At 31.8% G+C, this 20,865-nt stretch overlaps 3 protein-coding genes and 1 pseudogene across 4 annotated transcripts; 1 reads left to right on the forward strand and 3 right to left on the reverse strand.

Annotated features, from left to right (window-relative positions):
• Positions 1-463: 463 nt before the first annotated feature.
• On the reverse strand, positions 464-4,727 carry LOC105790299 (cation/H(+) antiporter 28). The gene is made up of 4 exons (XM_052634470.1): positions 4,527-4,727; positions 3,424-4,416; positions 2,020-2,610; positions 464-1,141 (listed from the first exon to the last, which is right to left on the reverse strand). Exons 1-4 carry the CDS (start codon positions 4,725-4,727, stop codon positions 533-535), a joined length of 2,394 nt encoding a protein of 797 aa, XP_052490430.1. The 3' UTR covers positions 464-532.
• Positions 4,728-7,161: 2,434 nt separating this feature from the next.
• Positions 7,162-10,224, reverse strand: LOC105790300 (ras-related protein RABH1b). Its single transcript, XM_012617818.2, has 6 exons — positions 9,838-10,224; positions 9,585-9,655; positions 8,814-8,902; positions 8,567-8,678; positions 8,283-8,373; positions 7,162-7,618 (listed from the first exon to the last, which is right to left on the reverse strand). The coding sequence occupies exons 1-6, from the start codon at positions 9,952-9,954 to the stop codon at positions 7,472-7,474; spliced, it is 627 nt and encodes a 208-aa protein (XP_012473272.1). The 5' UTR covers positions 9,955-10,224; the 3' UTR covers positions 7,162-7,471.
• A 1,371-nt stretch (positions 10,225-11,595) lies between these two features.
• LOC105790301 (probable serine/threonine-protein kinase PBL19) lies at positions 11,596-14,890 on the reverse strand. 2 transcript variants are annotated; one of them, XM_052634162.1, is made up of 5 exons: positions 14,180-14,890; positions 14,038-14,092; positions 12,626-12,886; positions 12,392-12,514; positions 11,596-12,301 (listed from the first exon to the last, which is right to left on the reverse strand). In XM_052634162.1, exons 1-5 carry the CDS (start codon positions 14,311-14,313, stop codon positions 11,759-11,761), a joined length of 1,116 nt encoding a protein of 371 aa, XP_052490122.1. In that variant the 5' UTR covers positions 14,314-14,890; the 3' UTR covers positions 11,596-11,758. The 2 variants fall into 2 exon arrangements, with proteins under 2 accessions (XP_052490122.1, XP_012473274.1); XM_012617820.2 differs by lacking the exon at positions 14,038-14,092 and having other exon boundaries at positions 14,180-14,888.
• A 1,809-nt stretch (positions 14,891-16,699) lies between these two features.
• LOC128032184 (5S ribosomal RNA) lies at positions 16,700-16,818 on the forward strand (annotated as a pseudogene).
• The last annotated feature ends 4,047 nt before the right edge of the window (positions 16,819-20,865 follow it).

Here is a 20,865-nt window from a genome sequence, read left to right on the forward strand (position 1 = left end):
AGTAAAAACATAATAGTGAAATGATAGTAAAACATGGTAAAAAATGGGAAAACAACAGCAAAATCGTAGGAGTTTTTTTTTTTTTTTGCAAATTCGGGCCGGGTTGGGCCCGAACAAAAAAAACCTTACTTGAGGCTCGATTTATTTTCTAAACGGATCTTATTTTTTGTCCAAACTCATTTTTCGAGCTTATACTTTTGTCAAATTCCTCCTATTTTTCGAGCGAACCTTCGAGCCAATCCTTATCATACACATCAATTGATTATTTTAAAATTTTATATTCAGTAAACTGAAATGTGGAATCCCATAATCTAAATTAAAATTTAATTGTTGATAAAAAATTTGTATGCATTTATCATCCTATAAATCAATAATTTACATTTTTTACAACAAAAAAAAAAGGTTTGTTTTTTCATCATCCTAAAAGTTTAAACACCTATGAATTCTAGGCTCACTCTCTCCCCCCTCTCTCTCTCTCTCTCTCTCTCTCTCTCTCTCTCTCTCTCTTGTTTACTTGTTTTATCGATATTTTTTACATAATGGAGAAATCATCACTTAACCCATCTAGTTGTCCTTTCAATCTATGCTGTTGGATAATCAAAACGGATGATTCGCATTCAAAACCCGACCCGGATAACACGTCCCCGACCGAACCCAACTCCGGGCACTGCTGCCAGTCATTGAGTCCCAGTGTCAATATCGTGTTCACTCGCCCACCTCGTCCCACTATGATCAGTGTATATTGTCCTTTCAATGACTTGAGATTAGTGTACGTTTCCGATGAATTGGCCAAGTGTTTCTCCATGTAAGCCACTTTACCGCCGGCTACGTATTTCTCGTAGAAATCGGCGAAGCTCTCGTCGTCGTGCTTCATTTCTTCTTCTTCCTCCGCTGTGCTTGCTCGGTTGCTTACCCTCCTCGGCGCGTTCTCCGAGTTCTTGTCGACGAGGAATCGTATGACTGTTAGCTTTACTCCTGGATGCCATGCAACCCGACCCGCATACGACAGGGCTTCTCGGTCGTCTTTGCCACCGATGAAAATGATTGCCACTTTGCATTCGGATGATTTCGAGATTCCATCTGCAAACCCGGATCCTCTCTCCACCAAGATCCCGATTGAACATGGGGCATGTCTAAGCAACTGTTGCAAAACCAGAAATTAATAGTTAATTAAATTCCTCGGTTTTAGTGTTAGATATAGCTACATGTTAGACATGGTTTCTATTTTTATTTCTTTTAGAGGATTATATGAATCATGAGGGATTTTTTTATATTTTTAGGAAGAGTTTTCAAAGGGTTAGTCCACTCAAAGTAGTCGAATCTCTTAATATATTTGTTATTATCTTATGTCGGGGGGTTTTGTCACTCATACAGTAGAGAGCACTTCACTCAATCGAGTTGTGTGCCCCGCACGACTATCAATCACCTACCAAAGAAACGGTGATTATTTGTAATTGGTAGGGTTTTAATTACATGTCTGCTATCACTTGATCATCATGTATAATTTATTTTGATAAAGTGCTTCTATTTCGTGAATTCCGTGTGACTCTCAATGAAATTAAAAGATAAAACTTTAACTTAGGATAATTCAGAATATGTTGAGGGGCTCATTAGCTTCGAATGGATGACACTTCAAAAACTATTTCTAAAAAAGTCAAAAATCCTTCAAGAAACTTAAAATGATCAAACCTAAAATCATCCAAACATAAGTGTCAAACTAAAATGGTAAATGCTGAAATGATCCAACCAGAAAAACTCATCTTACAAACTAGAATTATCTTAAACCTGAAACGACTTAAATTAAGTTAAAACAACCTAAACTTGAACAATAAACCCAAATAACAAAATTCGGAATAATTCAATCCAAAAACTCAATTGTCAAATTCAAATAACTCAAACCCAAAAATAATCCAAACTTAAAATCATTAGAATTAATTCCATCTAAAACTAACCCGACCCACTAGATTAAAAAAAGTATTCATGCCATGCAAGTAAAAAGAAAAGTGTTTAAGTAGTTACCTTACGATTGACATATCTAAAACCAGGGCTGCCTGAATCATGAGTACCGTCAGGATTCAATCTCTTGTGAAACGGCAACAAAATAAGCGAAACCATAAAGTCTTCGGCCAAAACAATGAGTTCCCTCGACATGCCATTGAACGTCGCAAGCGCATGCGACCGTCCCAGCATAATACCAGTCCCATCCTCATCGACGTAAGCTTGAAAAGCTTGGGTGATTTGTTCCCTCATCTCGATCACTGATTTGTCGGTCAGGACCATGTTATTAGTCCCTTCTTCTTTTTCCAGCGTCGACGCCAGTTTATCTGACAGCTCCACCATGTCGGTGACGTAAACGTTGAGGCCCGGGTTGGGTCTGCCCCTGGAGATGGCCAATAAGTTAATGGCAGAAGGTAAGTTGTGAGATCCGTGGACGCAGAGCAGGATCTTGAGTTCGGTTTTCGGGTCGAGACATTGGAGGTTCATCCGATGAACGGGGACGAGTGCCCTTGCACGTCGGATTATATGCTTTACGATGAAAGGTGTGTGGACGATAGAAAGGAAGATCATAATCACTATTGATATACAGGTTGGCATCTCGATCCTCTCCCTCTGCAGATAATTTAAATATTAACATATATGATTAAAGAGTTATGTTCAAAAATGAAATAAATGGTTTGATGGAGTAGATTGGATCGGATAACTGAACCAAAGATTATTTAGTGTATCAATTCGAGTAAGAGAATTGAATCGGTCTTTAAGTGAATAGTAAGAAACTGGCTGTTTATAATTATTTTTAGTGATTTTGTGTATTTTTATGATTTTTAATTTTTTGTTTACTGATGATCAAATTGATTAAGCAAAGAATCAACAGCATAATTGGTTCAACCGATGATTCGATTTTGAAAACATTGCCGCTAATTACATGTACTTGTTTTTCTTGTAAGTGTTTTAAATAAATTGCTAAGGTTTTAGCTCAGTTATATAACTTAAGCTCTAAGGTTGAAATTCTATAAAATTCTAAACCTTAAATTCTAAACTCAAATTATAAATAAATAAATAAAAGCTATAAGCTCTAAACTTGAAACCCAAAGCTTAAAAATTGTAATAATTATAATAGTTATTTAATTATGTTTAACTAAAGTTATAAATATATATTTATAAGACTTCAACTAATTATGTGGCGTGCTACTATTTATCGATGATGTATGAAACTCATGTATTGCTTATGCATTAAATATTATTTCATTATATATAATATTTTAAATTTTTAATTAAATTTAGTGTTACGAATCAATTTAATATCAACCTTGTTAATCGTTAAGAAAATTCTCGAGTTTGAATGAAAAATTAAAACCCAATGTGACAAGCAGACAATGAGGGTCGGAAAAAAAAATGAAAGGAAAAAGAAATGATGTAACTAACCCTGAATGCATGAACAGCTAAGTAGACGTGAAAATGACCCTTAGCCGTCAAAAGCATTCCAATGGCTGCCAACTCCGGCCAACGAAAACCCAACAGTACTCCACCGCAGATAGTTCCGAAGACTTTTCCGACAACAACAATAAATATAAGAACAAAAAACCTTCCCCATGTCCCTATCTGGCCACCTTGGAAGTCAGAGAAATCAATCTTAAGACCCACCCAAAAGAAGAGAAGAGGGTAAAAAAGCAAGCTCAACAAGTAATTGATCTTGCTGATCGCCCATTTCGATATCCGCCCTTCGGTCGGCAAAAAAAGTCCGGCCAGAAATGCACTAAAGAAAGGGTTGTAACCGAACCAAGTTGCACAACTGCATATGACTGCCATGAATGCCATAGAGAGCACTAGGTGCGAGCCCTTAAGCGCTTTCCCTTCGGGGTTTTCGTTGTTAATCCAATTGAAGAAAAACGGCGACACTTTTGCCGCGATGATGCTCTGGATCAAGATGCCCAAAATCATCTTAACAACATGTTTAATCTCTTCTTTCGTGATCTTTTCCAACGGTAAGAACACAAAAAGCATGGAGTAGAAGAACATGGTTATCATATCGGAGTGAACCCCGGCTACAACGGCGAGCTTCCCGATGTCGGATTTGCCAATCTTGAGGTTGGTTATGAGTCGGGTCAATACGTGGGAACCGCTACCGGAGAGGGTAATGGAGAGGGAGATGGTTAATGTGATCATGTTAGTATCTTTGGTCCCATAATGTAGCCACGGGGTTATAAGGCATGTTAATATGCATGTTAATAGCATGCCAGCATAGGCCACTATTGCAGGGCGTGATGGTGCCTTGAAGATCACGTAAGGGTCCATTTCTAGACCCAAAACAAAGGTGTATAATATCATCCCAAAGTCCACAATGTTGTCCAAATTCATAACCGATACATCTCCGAACGTCTCATGTACCACAGGTATCGTTGCAAGAACCATACCTATCTGCAATTTTATCATTGTATCAACTTATTATTTCAACAAGAAAAAACTTAAAAAGGACCAAACTGAAATCTTTTTTATCTTAGAGGGGGTAAAAAGTGAAAGAAACATACTAAGAAATCGGAAGTTATCTGAGGTTGAGAAAATGGCTTTAAGAAATGGTGCAAAATCCTGCTAAGAAGAAAAGCGGAAATGATAGCAACAAACTTCCCGAATCCGCTCATCATGCTGGTGGCTACGAATTTTAAACATTGCTTGTGCGAGGGGGATGGTCCGTGTGGCTGCGGTGGTCTTCGTGAGGATTTCGACGACATTTTTGTGTGTGTATCTTTTTCTTTCTCGAAATCCGAATCGAATGAAGAATGAATGTCGTCTGGGGTTGTTTTCTTCAAATGGTTGGTTTATTTTCTGTAAAAAAAAAGGAAATGCAAAATTAGAAATATTTAATTTATTGTGATTAAGTTTAACCAAGATTGAGTGAATGGATGTAAATTGTTGCCCTCTATAGAGGAGTAAATGGAGGAGTAAATTGAGGAAATTCAGACATGTGAATGATGAGTCTTTTCTCTAGTCGCAGCACGAGTATTGCATTGTTCTTTGCTATCGGTTGAAAACGCCAATCAACACTGCTTGTGTCTTCTTGTGTATAGCCTTAATTAGCTTAATCTTACTTGCATCAATCAACGATGAGAAGTAATGCCTGTATACCAACCATTCCTTGTAGTTTGCAACAAAAATTTGATATTCTTAGACCTGGTCTGTTGAAAACAGCATAAGCCACACCGTATCCCACAATTCTTGTAGTTTTATTTATTGGGCCCACGTTTGCTTCCACCTTGTTCTTCCTGAAAAGCTTGTTTCCATTGTCCCGTCAAAATTTGAACTCTTATGTACCCAGATATTCCATAAGATGCAAATCATCGCGTAGGGTCAATAGTTCTTTCTAATGATCATATTGAGATGTTCATGCGATTCATTTTTGTTGTCCATACAAATTGCATGTTATGTCCAAATTCCCAAATCTTCCTTACAAGGTAAAGCTTGCAGACGAGTTTTCCATGAAAATAATATGAGGAGTGATTTCCAGTCTGTCGTTGTCCATTCCTGTAATGTGTCATGCCGTCCTCTTGTCATTTCATCCCATTTCCTTCCCCTAGTTATTACCAGTTTTGTTAACACAACACTCTCGCTTGTACCATTTCTTACCCCACTAGTACTTTCTTGTAATCACAGGTCATTTCCACTCCTTAATTGCCAATCCATCCCTTGTTTGCATAAACCTCTACCATGTAGAATGCTTCTCCACACCCAGGAGTCAATGCTTTTCCTTGTAACTTTATCAAAAACACATTGTTGCACAGTACTTTTGAACTAGCTAGATGTATCGTTATAAAAATAAAAATAATTATTTTATGAAAATAAAATAAACTAATTATTTTAGATAAATATTCAAATTCATTGGTGAAACAAAACATTTATTATTTTCACTAAAAATACGAAATAATTTTCAAAACTTTTACTATTTTCACTTAAATCCTTAGTTTATAATTTATTCACAAATTACTAACCAAAAATTTATCTATGTTAATATATTAGTCACATGATACATTTCACGCAACTAATTAAGCATACGTAATTGAAAATGGTCCGTATTACACTCATTAAATGTTTCTAATAATAAATATGAAATATCAAAATTACACATGAATTTTGATTAAATGTGTAATTTGATATACAAATTTTAGTTTGGTGAAATTCTACATGAGAATCTTTGCTTGGAGTTTATGCGTATTTGCTTTTAATTCAATTACACATATTTAAAAAGAAATACATCAATTTTACTTTTGTATTAGATAAATATAATATACAATATTAAACATAATATGATGTTATATCAATAACAGTGTTATTAATTTGTTAAATTTGAATGAAATCAAAATGTCATATATAAAATTACACAAAACTATAGTTCAAGCACCATCCTTTTTATTTTTTTGATAATGTGATATTACCTAATTCCCCGACAACTATATAAATCAAGAGAGTAAACTCAAACCATCAAACCATAATTGATTTGAGCATGGAATACATCTTAACTCAAATTGCGAAAATATGTGTGATCTGGTTTTTGGGATTTAGATAGAAATTTATATTTTAAAATAACTGCTGATTATTAGTGCGGATAGATACCTTATTTAAAATTGGATTGCTTATCCAGATAATGGTTACGAATTGGTTTTGGTTATAAAATGTTATAATTTTGATTTTATATTTAAAAAGAATTAGTGAATTTGAATTCAAATATTCCTAGATTTGAGTATAAAACATATAAATATCCAACAGATAATATAGTATTTAATTTCAAATTTCAGATTTAGATATTATTTGCAAATAATAAATGAACTCAAATTTTTAGGTAATATACAGACATTTTTTTAAAAAAAAGAGCATATTTCCAACCATTGTCAGCTCCTAGTTGTAGCAAAATTACAAACAGTTTTTTCGATCAAATTACAAACTCTATCAACAAATTTTCAATTTGTGAAAACTTGGTAAACAATGTTCTCCTCCAGATAATTCTTTGTTGTTCATTGTTAAAGATGGTTTCTCCATTGTTCATCGTTTTCAAAATATTAAAATAATATATACCTAAAATAAAATGATCAAATTCAATAGTTCCCCCTTATGTTAGCATTCAAATTATTATACATTAATTAAAATTTCAAAAGGGAGAAAAAAGAAACAAAGTAAAAAGCCACAAAACTGAAATATACGAGTAACATCAAATTTGGCACAATTGTCAAGAACCGTACACATATAGGACAGGTTAGGACGAGCCTAACTACCATTGGTAAAATTTAAGAATCTTCTCTCTCAAGCAACTCTTATGCTTCAAAACATTCCATCAAATCCAAATATGCCCAATGCTACCAAAAAGGGGGTGGGAGAGAACAGATTTCTTTTTCTCCTTTTTACAGAAAACACTAAATGTTGAGAAAACCATACATACCTCGGATCAAAAGATGTGTGTGAGTGAGTGTAATGTATGTATGTATCCTCAGCAGGCACATCCTCCGGCTTCTTGCTGCGACTGAGATGAATTTGCGTTTGTAGACTTAAGATTGACGTCGACCATGTCTTCTTGTTTTGTTGAAGAAAGTGTTTCCATTCCAGGTAAAGCGGCTGCGATCTTCCGAAAAAGAGCCTGTATAGGGATGAAACAGAGAGTGAGAGATACGGAGAGGACTTTATGTAGATGAGTTTGCATCTCGCTCCAACTCTTCATTTTTCTTGAAGTACCCACATCCGAGAATTACTTGGATATGAATACGGAGATAAGATCTTCAAATACATGAAAAAACTTTGAAAAATTGTTCTACTTTCACACCCAAGTCCAAGTAAGTCAATCAGTGCTTGCAATAACTGTCATGCAATTGAAGAACCAATGTGATTCCATTAAATAAGATGGAGTTGATGCAGAAGTGAGAAATGAAAAGACTGATCAAACTTTCAGTCAGGGGCAGCACCAAGGGGGCAGGCAGGGGCCTTGGTAAAATTCTTCTTTTGGTCCTCCAAATTTGTGAACTTGTTAGTTAATTAAATCGTAAAAATATACTCCCCCTCCCGGCCTCCCCCTCCCCCTCCCAAATTATAATTCAATCTTGGCCCCCTAATAAAAAATTTCTGGCTTCACCCCTATTTCATTGAATTGAAGACTGGTCTCACTTCATACTATCATGGCAAAACAAAAGGGCAGCCAATACCGTAAGACATTGTTCTATGCCTAACCACTATCATTTTCATCAGCATGGACATGAAGTCAAATAGAATATTTACAGGAATATTAATGATAGTTAAGAATGGTTTACCTTGATATTGAAGCCAGCCTTGGCACTAGTTTCAATAAACATTACATTGAGGTCACGAGCCTTGGCTTCGGCTTCCTCAACTGAGACTTGCCTGTCAAATCAACCATAAAATGCACAATGAGGGAACAAAAATCAAGCAGTTATATTAAGGAATGAATCAGGGTAAATTTCTAAGGTCAATAAGCTCCCTTCTTCGAATTTACATTAAAGTAATGACTAATGAAAACTAATGGTCTATCTTGTTTTCAGAAGAAAGTCCAACCATGATAACAACTTAATATTACCTTTTGTCCACAAGATCGGTTTTGTTCCCAACAAGCACAATAATAACATCACTACCGCGCTCGGTTCGTACCTCTTCAATCCATTTTGTAGTATTTTGGAAGGACTGCCTACCTACACCATCAAAATTAAAGTTCGCAATGTCACAAAATAGGGATGTTTGCCCATGCAAACATGCAGAAACATACAAGCAAATATACAATACAAGAAGATTCCATAGCAGAACAACAAAGGAAAATGATAACATACTGGCAACATCATAGACGATGACTGCCACGGAGGAATCCCTAATGTAACTTGGAATAAGACTCCTGAACCTTTCCTGTCCAGCAGTATCCCTATAATAAAGTTTTAAGCAGATAAAGATTAAAGATACCAATCTTGACAAAAATTTTGAACAAAGAAAGCTTATCAATGAATAGAAAGAATAAACACCCAAGAGAAAGTGTTTCATCAATATACCCTGTATTAAATCCTAGGTAACAGTGTTACTAATTACATCATATTACAACACTTATAAAACCTGGCAGTAACCCACCTAAAAGATGAAACCAAAAATTGGCAATCAGCGTCTAAAGTCTAAACACTAATGCACCCTTGATGAGACATACCAAAATTTAGAAAAACTGACAATATAGTTCGAATCCGATTACGACATACAACAAAACGCATTCTCTAGTAAAGCAACACCAACTATATATATAAACGAAGCAATGATTGGAAGAGAAATATAAACATGCATCGAACTAGAAGAAGCTGAATTGGGTATAAAATAGCACGCAAATCTTAGACATAACCCCATAAAAATCCATAGGTTAAAATATGCCTATAGTCCCTGCACTTTTTGATAATTAGGAATTTAGTCCCTAGCAATCGAAATACAAATACAGGGACTAAATTCCCGATCCCAAACCCAATCCATAACACAGTAGATAAAATTCCTAATTTTCGAGAAGTACAGGAACTACAGGCACATTTTAACAAAATCCATAACACAGTAGATAAAATTCAAAGTCTTACCAGAGCTGCAACCGAACTGTCCGATCTTCGAGGTACATGGTTTTCGATAGAAAGTCAATACCAATGGTAGCCTGTTTAACAAATTCGAGACACATATAACCTTAGAAATTAAAATCCAATCATATACCAAAAAAATTGAAAAAAAAAAAAACAAAGAGTCAAAGGAAGAGCGAATCAGATCCAAGGTGATTTTGCAATCAGAACGCAAAGAAAACAGAGAGGATCGTCAAAAAAAGAAAATTGAGAGAAATACCTGGTAAGTATTATCGAATTTATCGTACATAAAGCGAGTGATGATACTGGTTTTCCCGACAGATTGATCTCCCAAGAAAACAAGCTTGTATTTGGCCAAAGCCGAAACTGGAGCCATGGTGGTTCGGATCTAGGTCAAAGAGACACTATGAATCGGGTCGAGATCGGATCCAACCTCGAGATCTCACCGGAAACGGTTAGAGAAAGGTGTCGCCGGAGAGAATGAGATTGGGATCGGGATCGGGATCGAGATCCCTAGCGTCTTATTTTATTTTATATTTTTAATAATATTTTTTGGTGGTTAATTTATTGTTTCAGTGTATATTTATACTGAGGCGAAAATGCTGTTCGTAGTTTTCAAAATTTTTTTTTTCTTTCTAAAAAACGTTGTGAGCCGATCCGAGCCAGATCGGACGGACCTTTCCCAGTTTCCCCGCTTTACCGAGTTGTTCGTATTAATATTAATTTCAATAATTAAAATTTTTTAAAGTTTTAATATTATATTAATTGAAAATTTTATCAATTTTATAAATTAAAATTTAAAAAATTATTTAAAACTTACGTGAACAAAGTTAAAAAATATTAAATTTTTTATTCATTTTGAGTAAGACAAAAAAATGAAAATAATTTTTTAAAGTTTAAAGGTCAAATAAACTATTATGCCTAAAAATAAAATACATTTGTAGCCAGTTTAACTCTTCAGAGAGTACTAGTAGTGTTAATAGGTTAGACTGGGCTTATGCATAATCTTAATATATAAACTTGACTCTATTTGAAATATGAGCTTAAAAGTTTATCTAAATCTACCAATATTTATAAATAATTAACCCAAAATTATTTTAAACTCGCCCATATATTTAAAAAATAAAAAAATATATTTCTATTATTTTAATTTAATATTTAACAATTTATTTTTTATTTATTAAAATTTTATATAAAGTTATCTTATCATTTTTTCAATGTTTACATTATAATAGTATATAGATTTAATTTTTATGTATTATAGATTACATATAAAATATCACAAACTTTAAAAAACCTCAGACCAAGATCGAGCCTTAAATGTTGAATCTCGAGCCCAATCTATATTTTAAACTGACCTAATTTTTTGCCTAAACCTTTCTAAATTTTAAATAAACCTTTAAACTTGAAAAAATAACCCAACATATAAAAAGGTATAAAGAGCACCTACTAAACATAAAACATGTGATTTTTTTTAACATATTATTATATTTTCACCCTTTTAGTAATATATAAAAGATAAATAATGATTTTATATAGTGGGTTAGAGCTAAAAAACAAATAATTACATTAATAGCTTTGTATATTTTTCAAAAAATCCATTCACCCTATTTCATATTTACTTTTTTTAAAATTAAATTTTATTTTTCCGATAATTTTAAATATTTAACATATATATTATAATATATTTTAACTATTTTTAATAAATATATTTTATTACAAGAGTGTAGCTGGGATTCGGTAGGAGCCTCGATCATTTAAAATGAAATTTTTTCATTTAAACCCTTTTAAATTTTAAATTAATAAAGGTAAAATTACACTTTGACCCTTTAAAATGATAAAATTTGATTTAATCATTTAAAAATTAATGAAATTACATTTTTAGTATCGTAAAAATTACAATTTAATTTTAACCTCTAACTTTTTTTTTTTTGGCTTACCTGTTTTCTTATACATGCATTAATTAGTAAGAGTTGTCAATCGCTACACTCATAAGAAGAGAATATTTAAACTCAAATACGAAAATAATTACGAACTCTAAATTAATTAGTATTCATTAACTGTAAAACCAACATGAAAATTATATTATATATATATATATATATATATATATATATATATATAGGTAGAGTTAACACTAGGAGTGATGGACTAATCTACCATTAGAAAATGAGGGAAGTTCAAGGCACTTTGGCCCTCTGCAACATCATCAATCTCCTTCCACTTGCACCTTCTACATGTTCACCAAGTTTTGCAAGGTGTGCCATCCGCCTTTTCCACGATTCGGAAACATTCGATTGGTTCGATTTGTTTTCCGGTTCGGTATCAGATACCTCAGGGCTCTCTAGATCCTCACCATAGACTTCAATTGGAGCTTGGATTATCTGCTTCAGTCTATCTACCACACGGCTCATCTTCGGCCTGTCTTTGTGACTTTTCGATAAACAACTGTTTGCTAACTTGGCAATGTCTCTAGCTGCACCGATTGAAAACCGGTTTTCGAGTCGAGGATCCATTATTGACCCGAACTTCTTACTGTCCACAGGGAAGAGTTTCACCCAATCCAAGAGTTTCTGCTCCGGTTTCGCACGACCTCTTTCTAACGACCGCCTACCTGTAATAATCTCATATAATACCACACCGAAGCTCCATACATCACTCTTATCAGTAAGATGTCCGGTCTCGATGTAATCAGGAGCTGCATAACCATAAGTTCCGACTACCTGAAGAGAAAAGAACAAACAAACAAAGCTTGTTACCATCATCAGCACTGCAAATTAGCCTCAAAAATAGAAAGAACAGCGAATACTAACGGCCGTTGAAACGTGTGTATTCCCGGCCATTGGCCCCTCCCTTGCGAGCCCAAAGTCCGAAAGCTTTGGATTGAAGTTCTCATCGAGTAAGACATTTGAAGCTTTGAAATCTCGATATATCACCTGGCATCATTGTGAGAACAAAAGAACCGTAAATTCAAATCCCGAAGGTAACATTGCAGACAATCAGAAACCGATGGCCAGCAAAACAAAGGTCATGTTTTAGACAGGAACCTGAACTTCTAAACCCTCATGCAGATAAGCTAATCCTTCGGCTGCTCCGAGCATTATCCGTAATCTTGTTTCCCAAGAAAGCGTCGGGAATGCCTGACCGAAAAGATGATCTTCTAAGCTCTTGTTTTGCATAAACTCGTATACCAGAAGACGCTGAATCTCTCTTTCTCCGTTGACAGCACAGTATCCTACGAGCTTGACGAGATTCGGATGCTTGACGACACCGAGAAATTGAACTTCAGCCACCCATTGTTTATGTCCCTATACAGATTGAAAATCCATTGCTCCTTGATGATCAAACACAAAACACAAGAAATGTTGAAAGAAAACAGTTTTTTTCTCTTCCATTTTCCTCTTCACCAAACAGGGCCTTAAGAGTTTTTGAATGATTGGCAAATTGAATCCCGTAATTCATGGTTGAATCATAAGTTCTATAATAAAATGAAAGTCAAACCATTTAATGGCTTTCCAAAGTAAGATACATACAGCATTATACTGATTAATGATAAAACTGTCAAGCACTCTTTACTTAAATTTTTGCAACTCTCTCACAAGTAAACATCAACTTATATTTGACACCCAAGGCCGGTGCCCCTAAAATAGAAAATTTCACTTTTGATCCTTTAAATTTTATAATATTTTAATTTAATAAATAGTAAAATTACATTTTAATCCCAAAATGATAAATTTTTAATTTAGTTCTTCAAATATTATAAATATATAAACTATTAAAATGATAAAATTATATTTTAGCTATCATAAAATATATAACTTAATAATGACCCTCCCAAAAAATTTTAGGTTTTGCCCTATTGACACGTGTGCTTCCGTAGATAAAACATGAATACTTAATTAAGAGTACCAAATTGAAGATTAAAACTAAACTCGAGGGTTTAATTTAATGAAATAAACTCGAATATTAAATTAAAAAATACAAATAACTACTAAATTTTATATTGTAGCCAAACTCAACTATAAATCGAGAAAAGAAATTACTAAATTCAAATACTAAATAATATTCAAAAGGAAAAGCACTATCACAATCATTATTAAGCTTTATTACTCAGACATTTCATTTTCATTAAATTATATCCAAAATATATATACGAATAAAAACTTTAAAAATTTGAGTAATAAATTAAGGTTCGAGTCAAGTTTAAGCATGATATTAATTTATTTTATATTGATTCAAGTTCAGTTTGTCTCGAGATTAAAATTTTGTCTAAACTCATCTATATAAATAGCTAAGCCAAAATGATTTTACACTCGAGTTTTATATAATTATTGTTACAATTTTTAATGTTTACATATATAAATTTAAATTTTATGAATTATAAATTATATAATATATAAAAATAAAAGAGCTCAAGTTTTAAATAGTGAAGTTGGGCTAATATTTTAAATGTACTTACCTTCGAACTAATCCGGAGATTAACAGTTCTACTCATCAATAACAGCACATATGGCCTAACTTCACAAACAGGAGGAAATTAAAATTCATTTTTGTTTCTTCTACCTACCCAAACAGAGAAAAGAAACAAAAGGAAACCATACCTGCAAGCCATTCTTGCTAAGCTTTTTAATAGCAACCACGGCAGGTTCACCTTTTCCATCAACAGGCTTGATCGCACCTTTATAGACACACCCAAAGCCGCCTTCACCAATCTTAAGCAACGAATTAAAACCATGAGTGGCTTGTTTAAGCTCTGAGAAAGAGAATACCCGCAAACAGTGACCTTTCGCTTCGTACAACTCCGGTATACTCCGCGGCGAAGCTGCCGAGCATGATGAAAACTTGGTGACCGTATCAACCCCTGAATGTTCCTCCGGGGCTGATATTTTCCCCTTGCTTCGAGACTTGCGCTTGAAATAGTAAAAACACTTCATTCCACGGAATTTCATAAGCTAAAAACAAAGAGAAAACCCAGATTTTAAACGCGATTTTGGGGCTGTATCTCCCTAGAAATGGGAAAATTAAGCAAAACCCAAACGAGGGAATGAATCGTCAATGGTGAAAAAACAGAAAGGGAGAATCAAAATTGGGTTTAGAAATGAAGTGAATATGGTGAATGGAAGTTGAAGAGACACACCCACGATGGTAAACTAAACAAAGAGGCGAAATTATAAGCAAAGCTTTAAATTAATGGGGGTTTTATGCTTTTACTTTTTACCTCATTGGAACTGGATTATGCTTTTAAGCAATCTACTGTTTTTAGCAGACAGTTTTCATATTATGAAAATGAAGATTTTCAGTTCGATTTCTTCTTTCTATTGGTGGTTTGAAAATCTGATAGTTTTGACCACTGCGATATTATGCATTTATGCTATATTTTTGGGGTAAACTACACTCCTAATCACCCAACTATTAGTAAATTTCTCTTTTAGTCATACAACTATGAAAAGTTACAAAATAGTCACCTAATTATTAGTAAATTTGTTTTTTGGTCACCTAACTATAAAATGTTACAAAGTGATAACCTAACTATTAGTAAATTCTTTTTTGGTCACCCAACTATCTTGAAATTTTGGGTGTTTCTATTTTTACGTTAGCCCCTTAGTGACCAAAAAAGATAAAATTGAAGAGTTGGATGACCACTTTGCAACATTTCATAGTTGGGTGACTAAAAAATAAATTTACTAATAGTTGGGTGACTACTAGTCAGTTTACCCTATTTATTCTGAATTTTTTGGGTCAAATTTTGTTATTAGTGCTTGTATATTTTAAATTAGTTGTGGATTTTGTTCTTAAATTCTAGTTTGGTAAATTTTAGTCATGTATTTTTCAAATTGGTTAATTTAAGTCCTTGTGTTTTTTTTCAAATTTTAAAATTTCAGTTTTGGCTCAAACAGTATTAGTTAAATATGTTTGGTTCAATTTTGCTATTAGTCTTTTATGTATAAGTTATGGATTTAGTCTATATTTCTCGATTTGGTCATTTTCAAGATTCGTAATTTTCAATTTTTGAAATTTTAGTCTCGATTGAAACAATAATATTGAATCTATTAATTGACTGTTTGTTAAGTATTATTTGAAAATAACAAGTTGACGTGATATTAAATATGTGATATATTTATCGTGTAGAATTTTGAAAATAACAAATTTTAAATTAATAAATTTAGTGGTTATCGTTGTCATTCAATCAATACTAAAATTTTAAAATTCTAAAATGTATAGACACTATAAATAACCAAATTAACGTACATGGATTAAATTCACAACTTATACATAGTATAATGACTAATAACATAATTTAACCTTCATTAAGGAGTTTCCAAGAACAAACTGCATCACAAATTATGCAGGTTGGATCAATTAAAACTAAAATTAATTCAATATGAAGCACAACAAATTGGAAACTGAATTATACTCTAACAAAGCTTGTAAATTGTGGAACTTAAACTCGAAATTATTTAGACATTTTTATATGATAGAACTCAAACTTAGGTAATTAAAGTCTCAATACATCAAACTTGACTCATTGTTTTCAAAAGCAGACAAGACCAAGAATCGATCAGAGTATCGATCTGAAATAAAGGTAGATTGAACCATCAGTCGAACCGGTTGAATTTTTTTTTCTATTCTTTATTTTTAATAATTTATTCAATCAAACCGGATGAACCTATCAAGTCAAAAACAAATGATCGGACTAGTTTCATCACTTCTCAAATCCTAAAAGAAAATTTTTAATTTCGTTGCTTAAGCTCATGCCCCAACCCATAAATAAGAAGATAATGTATTGAAGTGCGCTCAAACCCATGTCCTCATACATTGACAACAATACTCATACTAATCAAACTAAGACTCAATTAGTGATAAACTCTTAATTCTCCGTGCTATTTAAAAAAACTAATGATATAAACTCTATTCATTTAATATTGTTTGGAGCTGGAAGAATTCAAAGTTTAAAAGAGTTGAAATTGAGAAGAGTCAAATTGCTAAAATCATTGTAGCTATCAAAATTTGAATTTATCTATCTAATTCATCAATGAAAATGCCCCAACCATTTCATCAATCAATAATAATTAGTTTATTCAAAAATTAACAAATTTATTTCGGTTTTCCATATTAACATTGGGTGCAATCATACCAATATGAATGCATCAGATCCTATCGGAATTACGCAATGAAGTGTGTTTGGGCGAGAGTAGTACTAAGATAGGTGACTTCATAGGAAGTCCTCATGTTGCACCCCTCTCTTTTAATTCAATCATTTGTTTGATTTTTTTTTTGTATCTTTTTTATTTTTATATTTTAAAAATATTTTTATTTTTTTGTAATAGAAGCATTAAAAATAAAATAAAAAATCCCACGTTTATATAGATTCAATATTTAAAAATGTTTTTTTTGTTGACAAAATCGAAGTTTTGGGATCTTTAAAAAAGTAAATTACATAGATAGTCACTCAATTTTTAAAAAATTCATTTTAAGCATTAAAAGAATTTACAAAATGGACACTCATATTATATAGTTTATTCATTTTGATCAGTTCCGTTAAAATTATAAACACATATCTTACATCAACTTTTCTTATGAATAATAAATATCAAATATTATTAAAATTTACAACAAAATCCTATTGATGGATCCAAGTTTCAACTCAAATTCACTCTTTAATTTTTTTTCTCTCTGAAATGAATAGTTGTTTTCTCTACAATCGAACAATGACTTGTTTCGACTTGACTTGGGGTTTAGTTGAATGAGTTTTCCCAATGCTACGCCATTTAGCATTTTTATAAAGAAATTATGACATGGAAATGAAATCATTAGGTGAAAATATCGAATATTATTAAATTTTACAACAAATTCTAAATTAATTTACTCAAAAATGTCAAAAAAAAGAAAATTTACGTGAGTAGATCGTTTTTTGAAAAAAATACGAGATTAGATCAATTTTTGGATGGAAGTGCTTTTAGGTGATTTACAAAAAAAAAAAAAACACTTCCAATGAAAACACTTTTTGTCAAATCAGTTGAAAAATTTATGTCAAATCTTACTATTAGTCTTGTACTATATGTATGTTATGGATTTAGTCCATATGCTTTAATTTGGTCGATTTTAGTTATTGTACTATTTGAATTAGTCAATTTTAGTCTTCGAATTTGAAATTTCAGTCTTGGTCCAAACGGTACAGTTACATCAGTTAGGTCAAATTATGTTATTAGTCCTATAAGTTGTGAGTTTAGTCTTTGTTATCCAATTTGATCATTTTTAATCTCTATGCTTTTTAAATTTTGAAATTGACTCAAGCGATATTCGTTAAATTCATTAATTAAAATAACATCTCTTTTCGTGAATATATAACATCACACATATAGCAATATGTTTACCGCATAAGATTTTGGAAATAACAAAATTTAACAACTACAATTTGATCAACATTGAAATTTCGTAATTAAAAACTATAGGTAAAAGACCTCTCAAATTCAAAATTGAGCAAGTTAGTCTCAAAAAATTAGAGTGATTTAATTCTGTCAATTTTAAAAGTAAACAATTAAGGGCAATTAATCACATCATTAATGTATTTATTAAATTGTGCATAATTTTGATTGGTATAATACAAATTTAACACTGATGTTTGCATACTTTGTTAATTTTGTCATCATTCTAAAAATCAACAAATTTAGCCTCATCATTTACACATTTACAAAAATATTGTAGGTTAAATTTGTTAAATCACGACTAAATTGATAGAATATGAAATTATGAGCTAAATTTGTTATTATACTAATCAAATTTATGTAAAATTGACCAAAAAAATAATATCGCGATTAATTGTCCTTATTTGCTTATTTTTTAAATTGACAGAGATTAAATTGCTCCAATTTTTTTAGAGGGACCAGTTTGCTTAATATCAAATTTGAGAAAGACTGAATGGGTCTTTTTATTCAAAATATAAACTAAAAATAATCAAATTAAAATATAAGAAATAAATTTGTAATTATACAAAACTTATGGACTAATAATAAAATTTAAGCTTAATAAGTTGTTTGGCCCCCTAAACTTGGCAACTTTTCTCACATTAGCCCTTTGACTTTTTTTTGGATCATATGAGTCCCTAAAGTTAGCAATCGTTACTCACATTAGTCATTGAGGCTAACCCCATTTACTTTTTAAAAGTTTAGTGACGTGGACCAATATCATTGTGACATGGGTTGTTTATTTCATATACAAATAATTTTTTTTGAAATATTAATTTTAAATAATATTTTAATTCTGAATTTTTGTTTTTGCATTACAAATCTCTTGTTTTCTTCTTCTAGACTCCCCCCTCGTTTCTCCCATTTCTTCTTCTAAACTGTGATTCCACATAATTTTTATCTCTTTTCAATAAGAGAATAACAAAATTAAGAGAAAAAAATCTGATTTACTGTGGGTTGAAGCCATGAAATAAGTTTTTATAAATAAAAAATAGAAAGAAAAGCTAAATTGAAGGAAAATAATGGAAAAGAAAAAGAAAGTTCATAGAAATCGAAGTTTGTATAAAGAAAATGGAAACCCAGAAAAGGCGGGTTTAAAAATATATAAAAGGCGATCTTTTTTAAAGTTTTTTTCCTCAGTTTAATATATTTTATTTATTTCATTTAGAAATTTTTTTGAAAGGTAAATTCATTAATTCATTCAATGAATGGAACCATACAATTCAGAGAAAAAAATAGCAAATATTCGTCGTAGATGGTGAAGGACAAGCTCCATCAACATAACAAAAGCTTTAGTCTCAGCATAATAGAAGATTATGACACGTTGACAATTAGTTTTGTCACAACTCAAACACGACATATCAAGAGTGAATGCAAGCACTTAACACGATAAGGAAACCAACCCCAGATGGTCTAAAGCGGCAAGCAAAAATCGACAAAAAGAATCGAGCATTCACCAAACTAGACAGGACGACAACAAAATCATCCCTAAAATCACTTGTAAAACTAATATTATATGTATAAACAAGACTAAAAAACGTGCTACAATAGTAGACAATAACTTCTAAAACCAAAGAATTATTAAACAATGGAAAAATAAATAAATAAAACATATAAAACTTAAAACAACACAGGTCCAAATCGACACATAAAACCAATTATTATTCTAAAATACTCTCAAAATAGAAACAAATTAAGAAGTTAACGAATAGTCACCCACTTTTCAAGAAAAACTATTAGTGGTTGGTGGAGTTTTAGCAAATGACAAGCACTGTCATCTGTCCATTAAACTTGTGAAGACAACAAAGGTACCCATGAAATAGATTTGCAAACTAAAAAGAGAGAAAACATGTGTAGTGAATAAGAAGACGAAAGAAAGAAATGGTTGATGGGAAAGGAAAAAGGCAGGCGATAGCCAACTCAGAAACTGGCACCGCTGCTGAGCAAAACAAAAAATAAGAAGCAAACGGCTTGAATTTCTTCTAGATTTTTTATTAGGCATTTACAATGATACTTTCTTACTTTAGGATTCTTCACATATTTTCGGACAAAAAAATATATTGAATGTTGATTTACAAATATTTGGAGATGAAACTGTTGTTGGTTAGAAGGAATTGATTCTAGACTTCTAGATGGATAATGAAGAGAGGAATAAAAAATATCATGAAAAGCTAGAAGACATCGTAATGAAATTATTTCTTGAATATTTTATTATAATTCTTAAAATAATTTAAATAAATTTTATTTTTATATATTTTGTTTTTTATTTTATTAAATTAAATGGTATACACAATTTATTTATTTATACACATGTCACTACAAGGTTGATTGATTTTGCCACAAATAAAAAAAGTTAACGGCATTAATTGTAGGGATAAATCTCAAAATTATATATGAATTTTGATTTAATGTGTAATGTATACATAGACTTTAATTTGGTGCAATTATACACGTGAAACTCTAATTGTGGTTCAAATATATATTTGAAACTTTAATTTTGATTTAATCATGCACATTTAAAGAAATAAATACATCAATTTATTTTTATATTGGATAAATATAATTATTTATGTATGCAATATACAAACATAAGATGATGTTATATCAATAATTGTGTTAATAATTTACAAGAATTGAGTCAAATCAATTTTCATGTACAAAATTATACAAAATCAAAGTTTATGTATGCGATTGCATATAAAATCATAGTTCATGTATAATTTTGAGATTTATCCCTTATAAGGGCTAATCTACGTAACAGTTGTTAATTTTAGGGGCCAATATGATCCAAAAGAAGTTTAGGAACTAATATGAAAATAGTT

This window comes from Gossypium raimondii, chromosome 8 (genome assembly GCF_025698545.1).
Source record: "Gossypium raimondii isolate GPD5lz chromosome 8, ASM2569854v1, whole genome shotgun sequence".
Classification (NCBI taxonomy): domain Eukaryota; kingdom Viridiplantae; phylum Streptophyta; class Magnoliopsida; order Malvales; family Malvaceae; genus Gossypium; species Gossypium raimondii.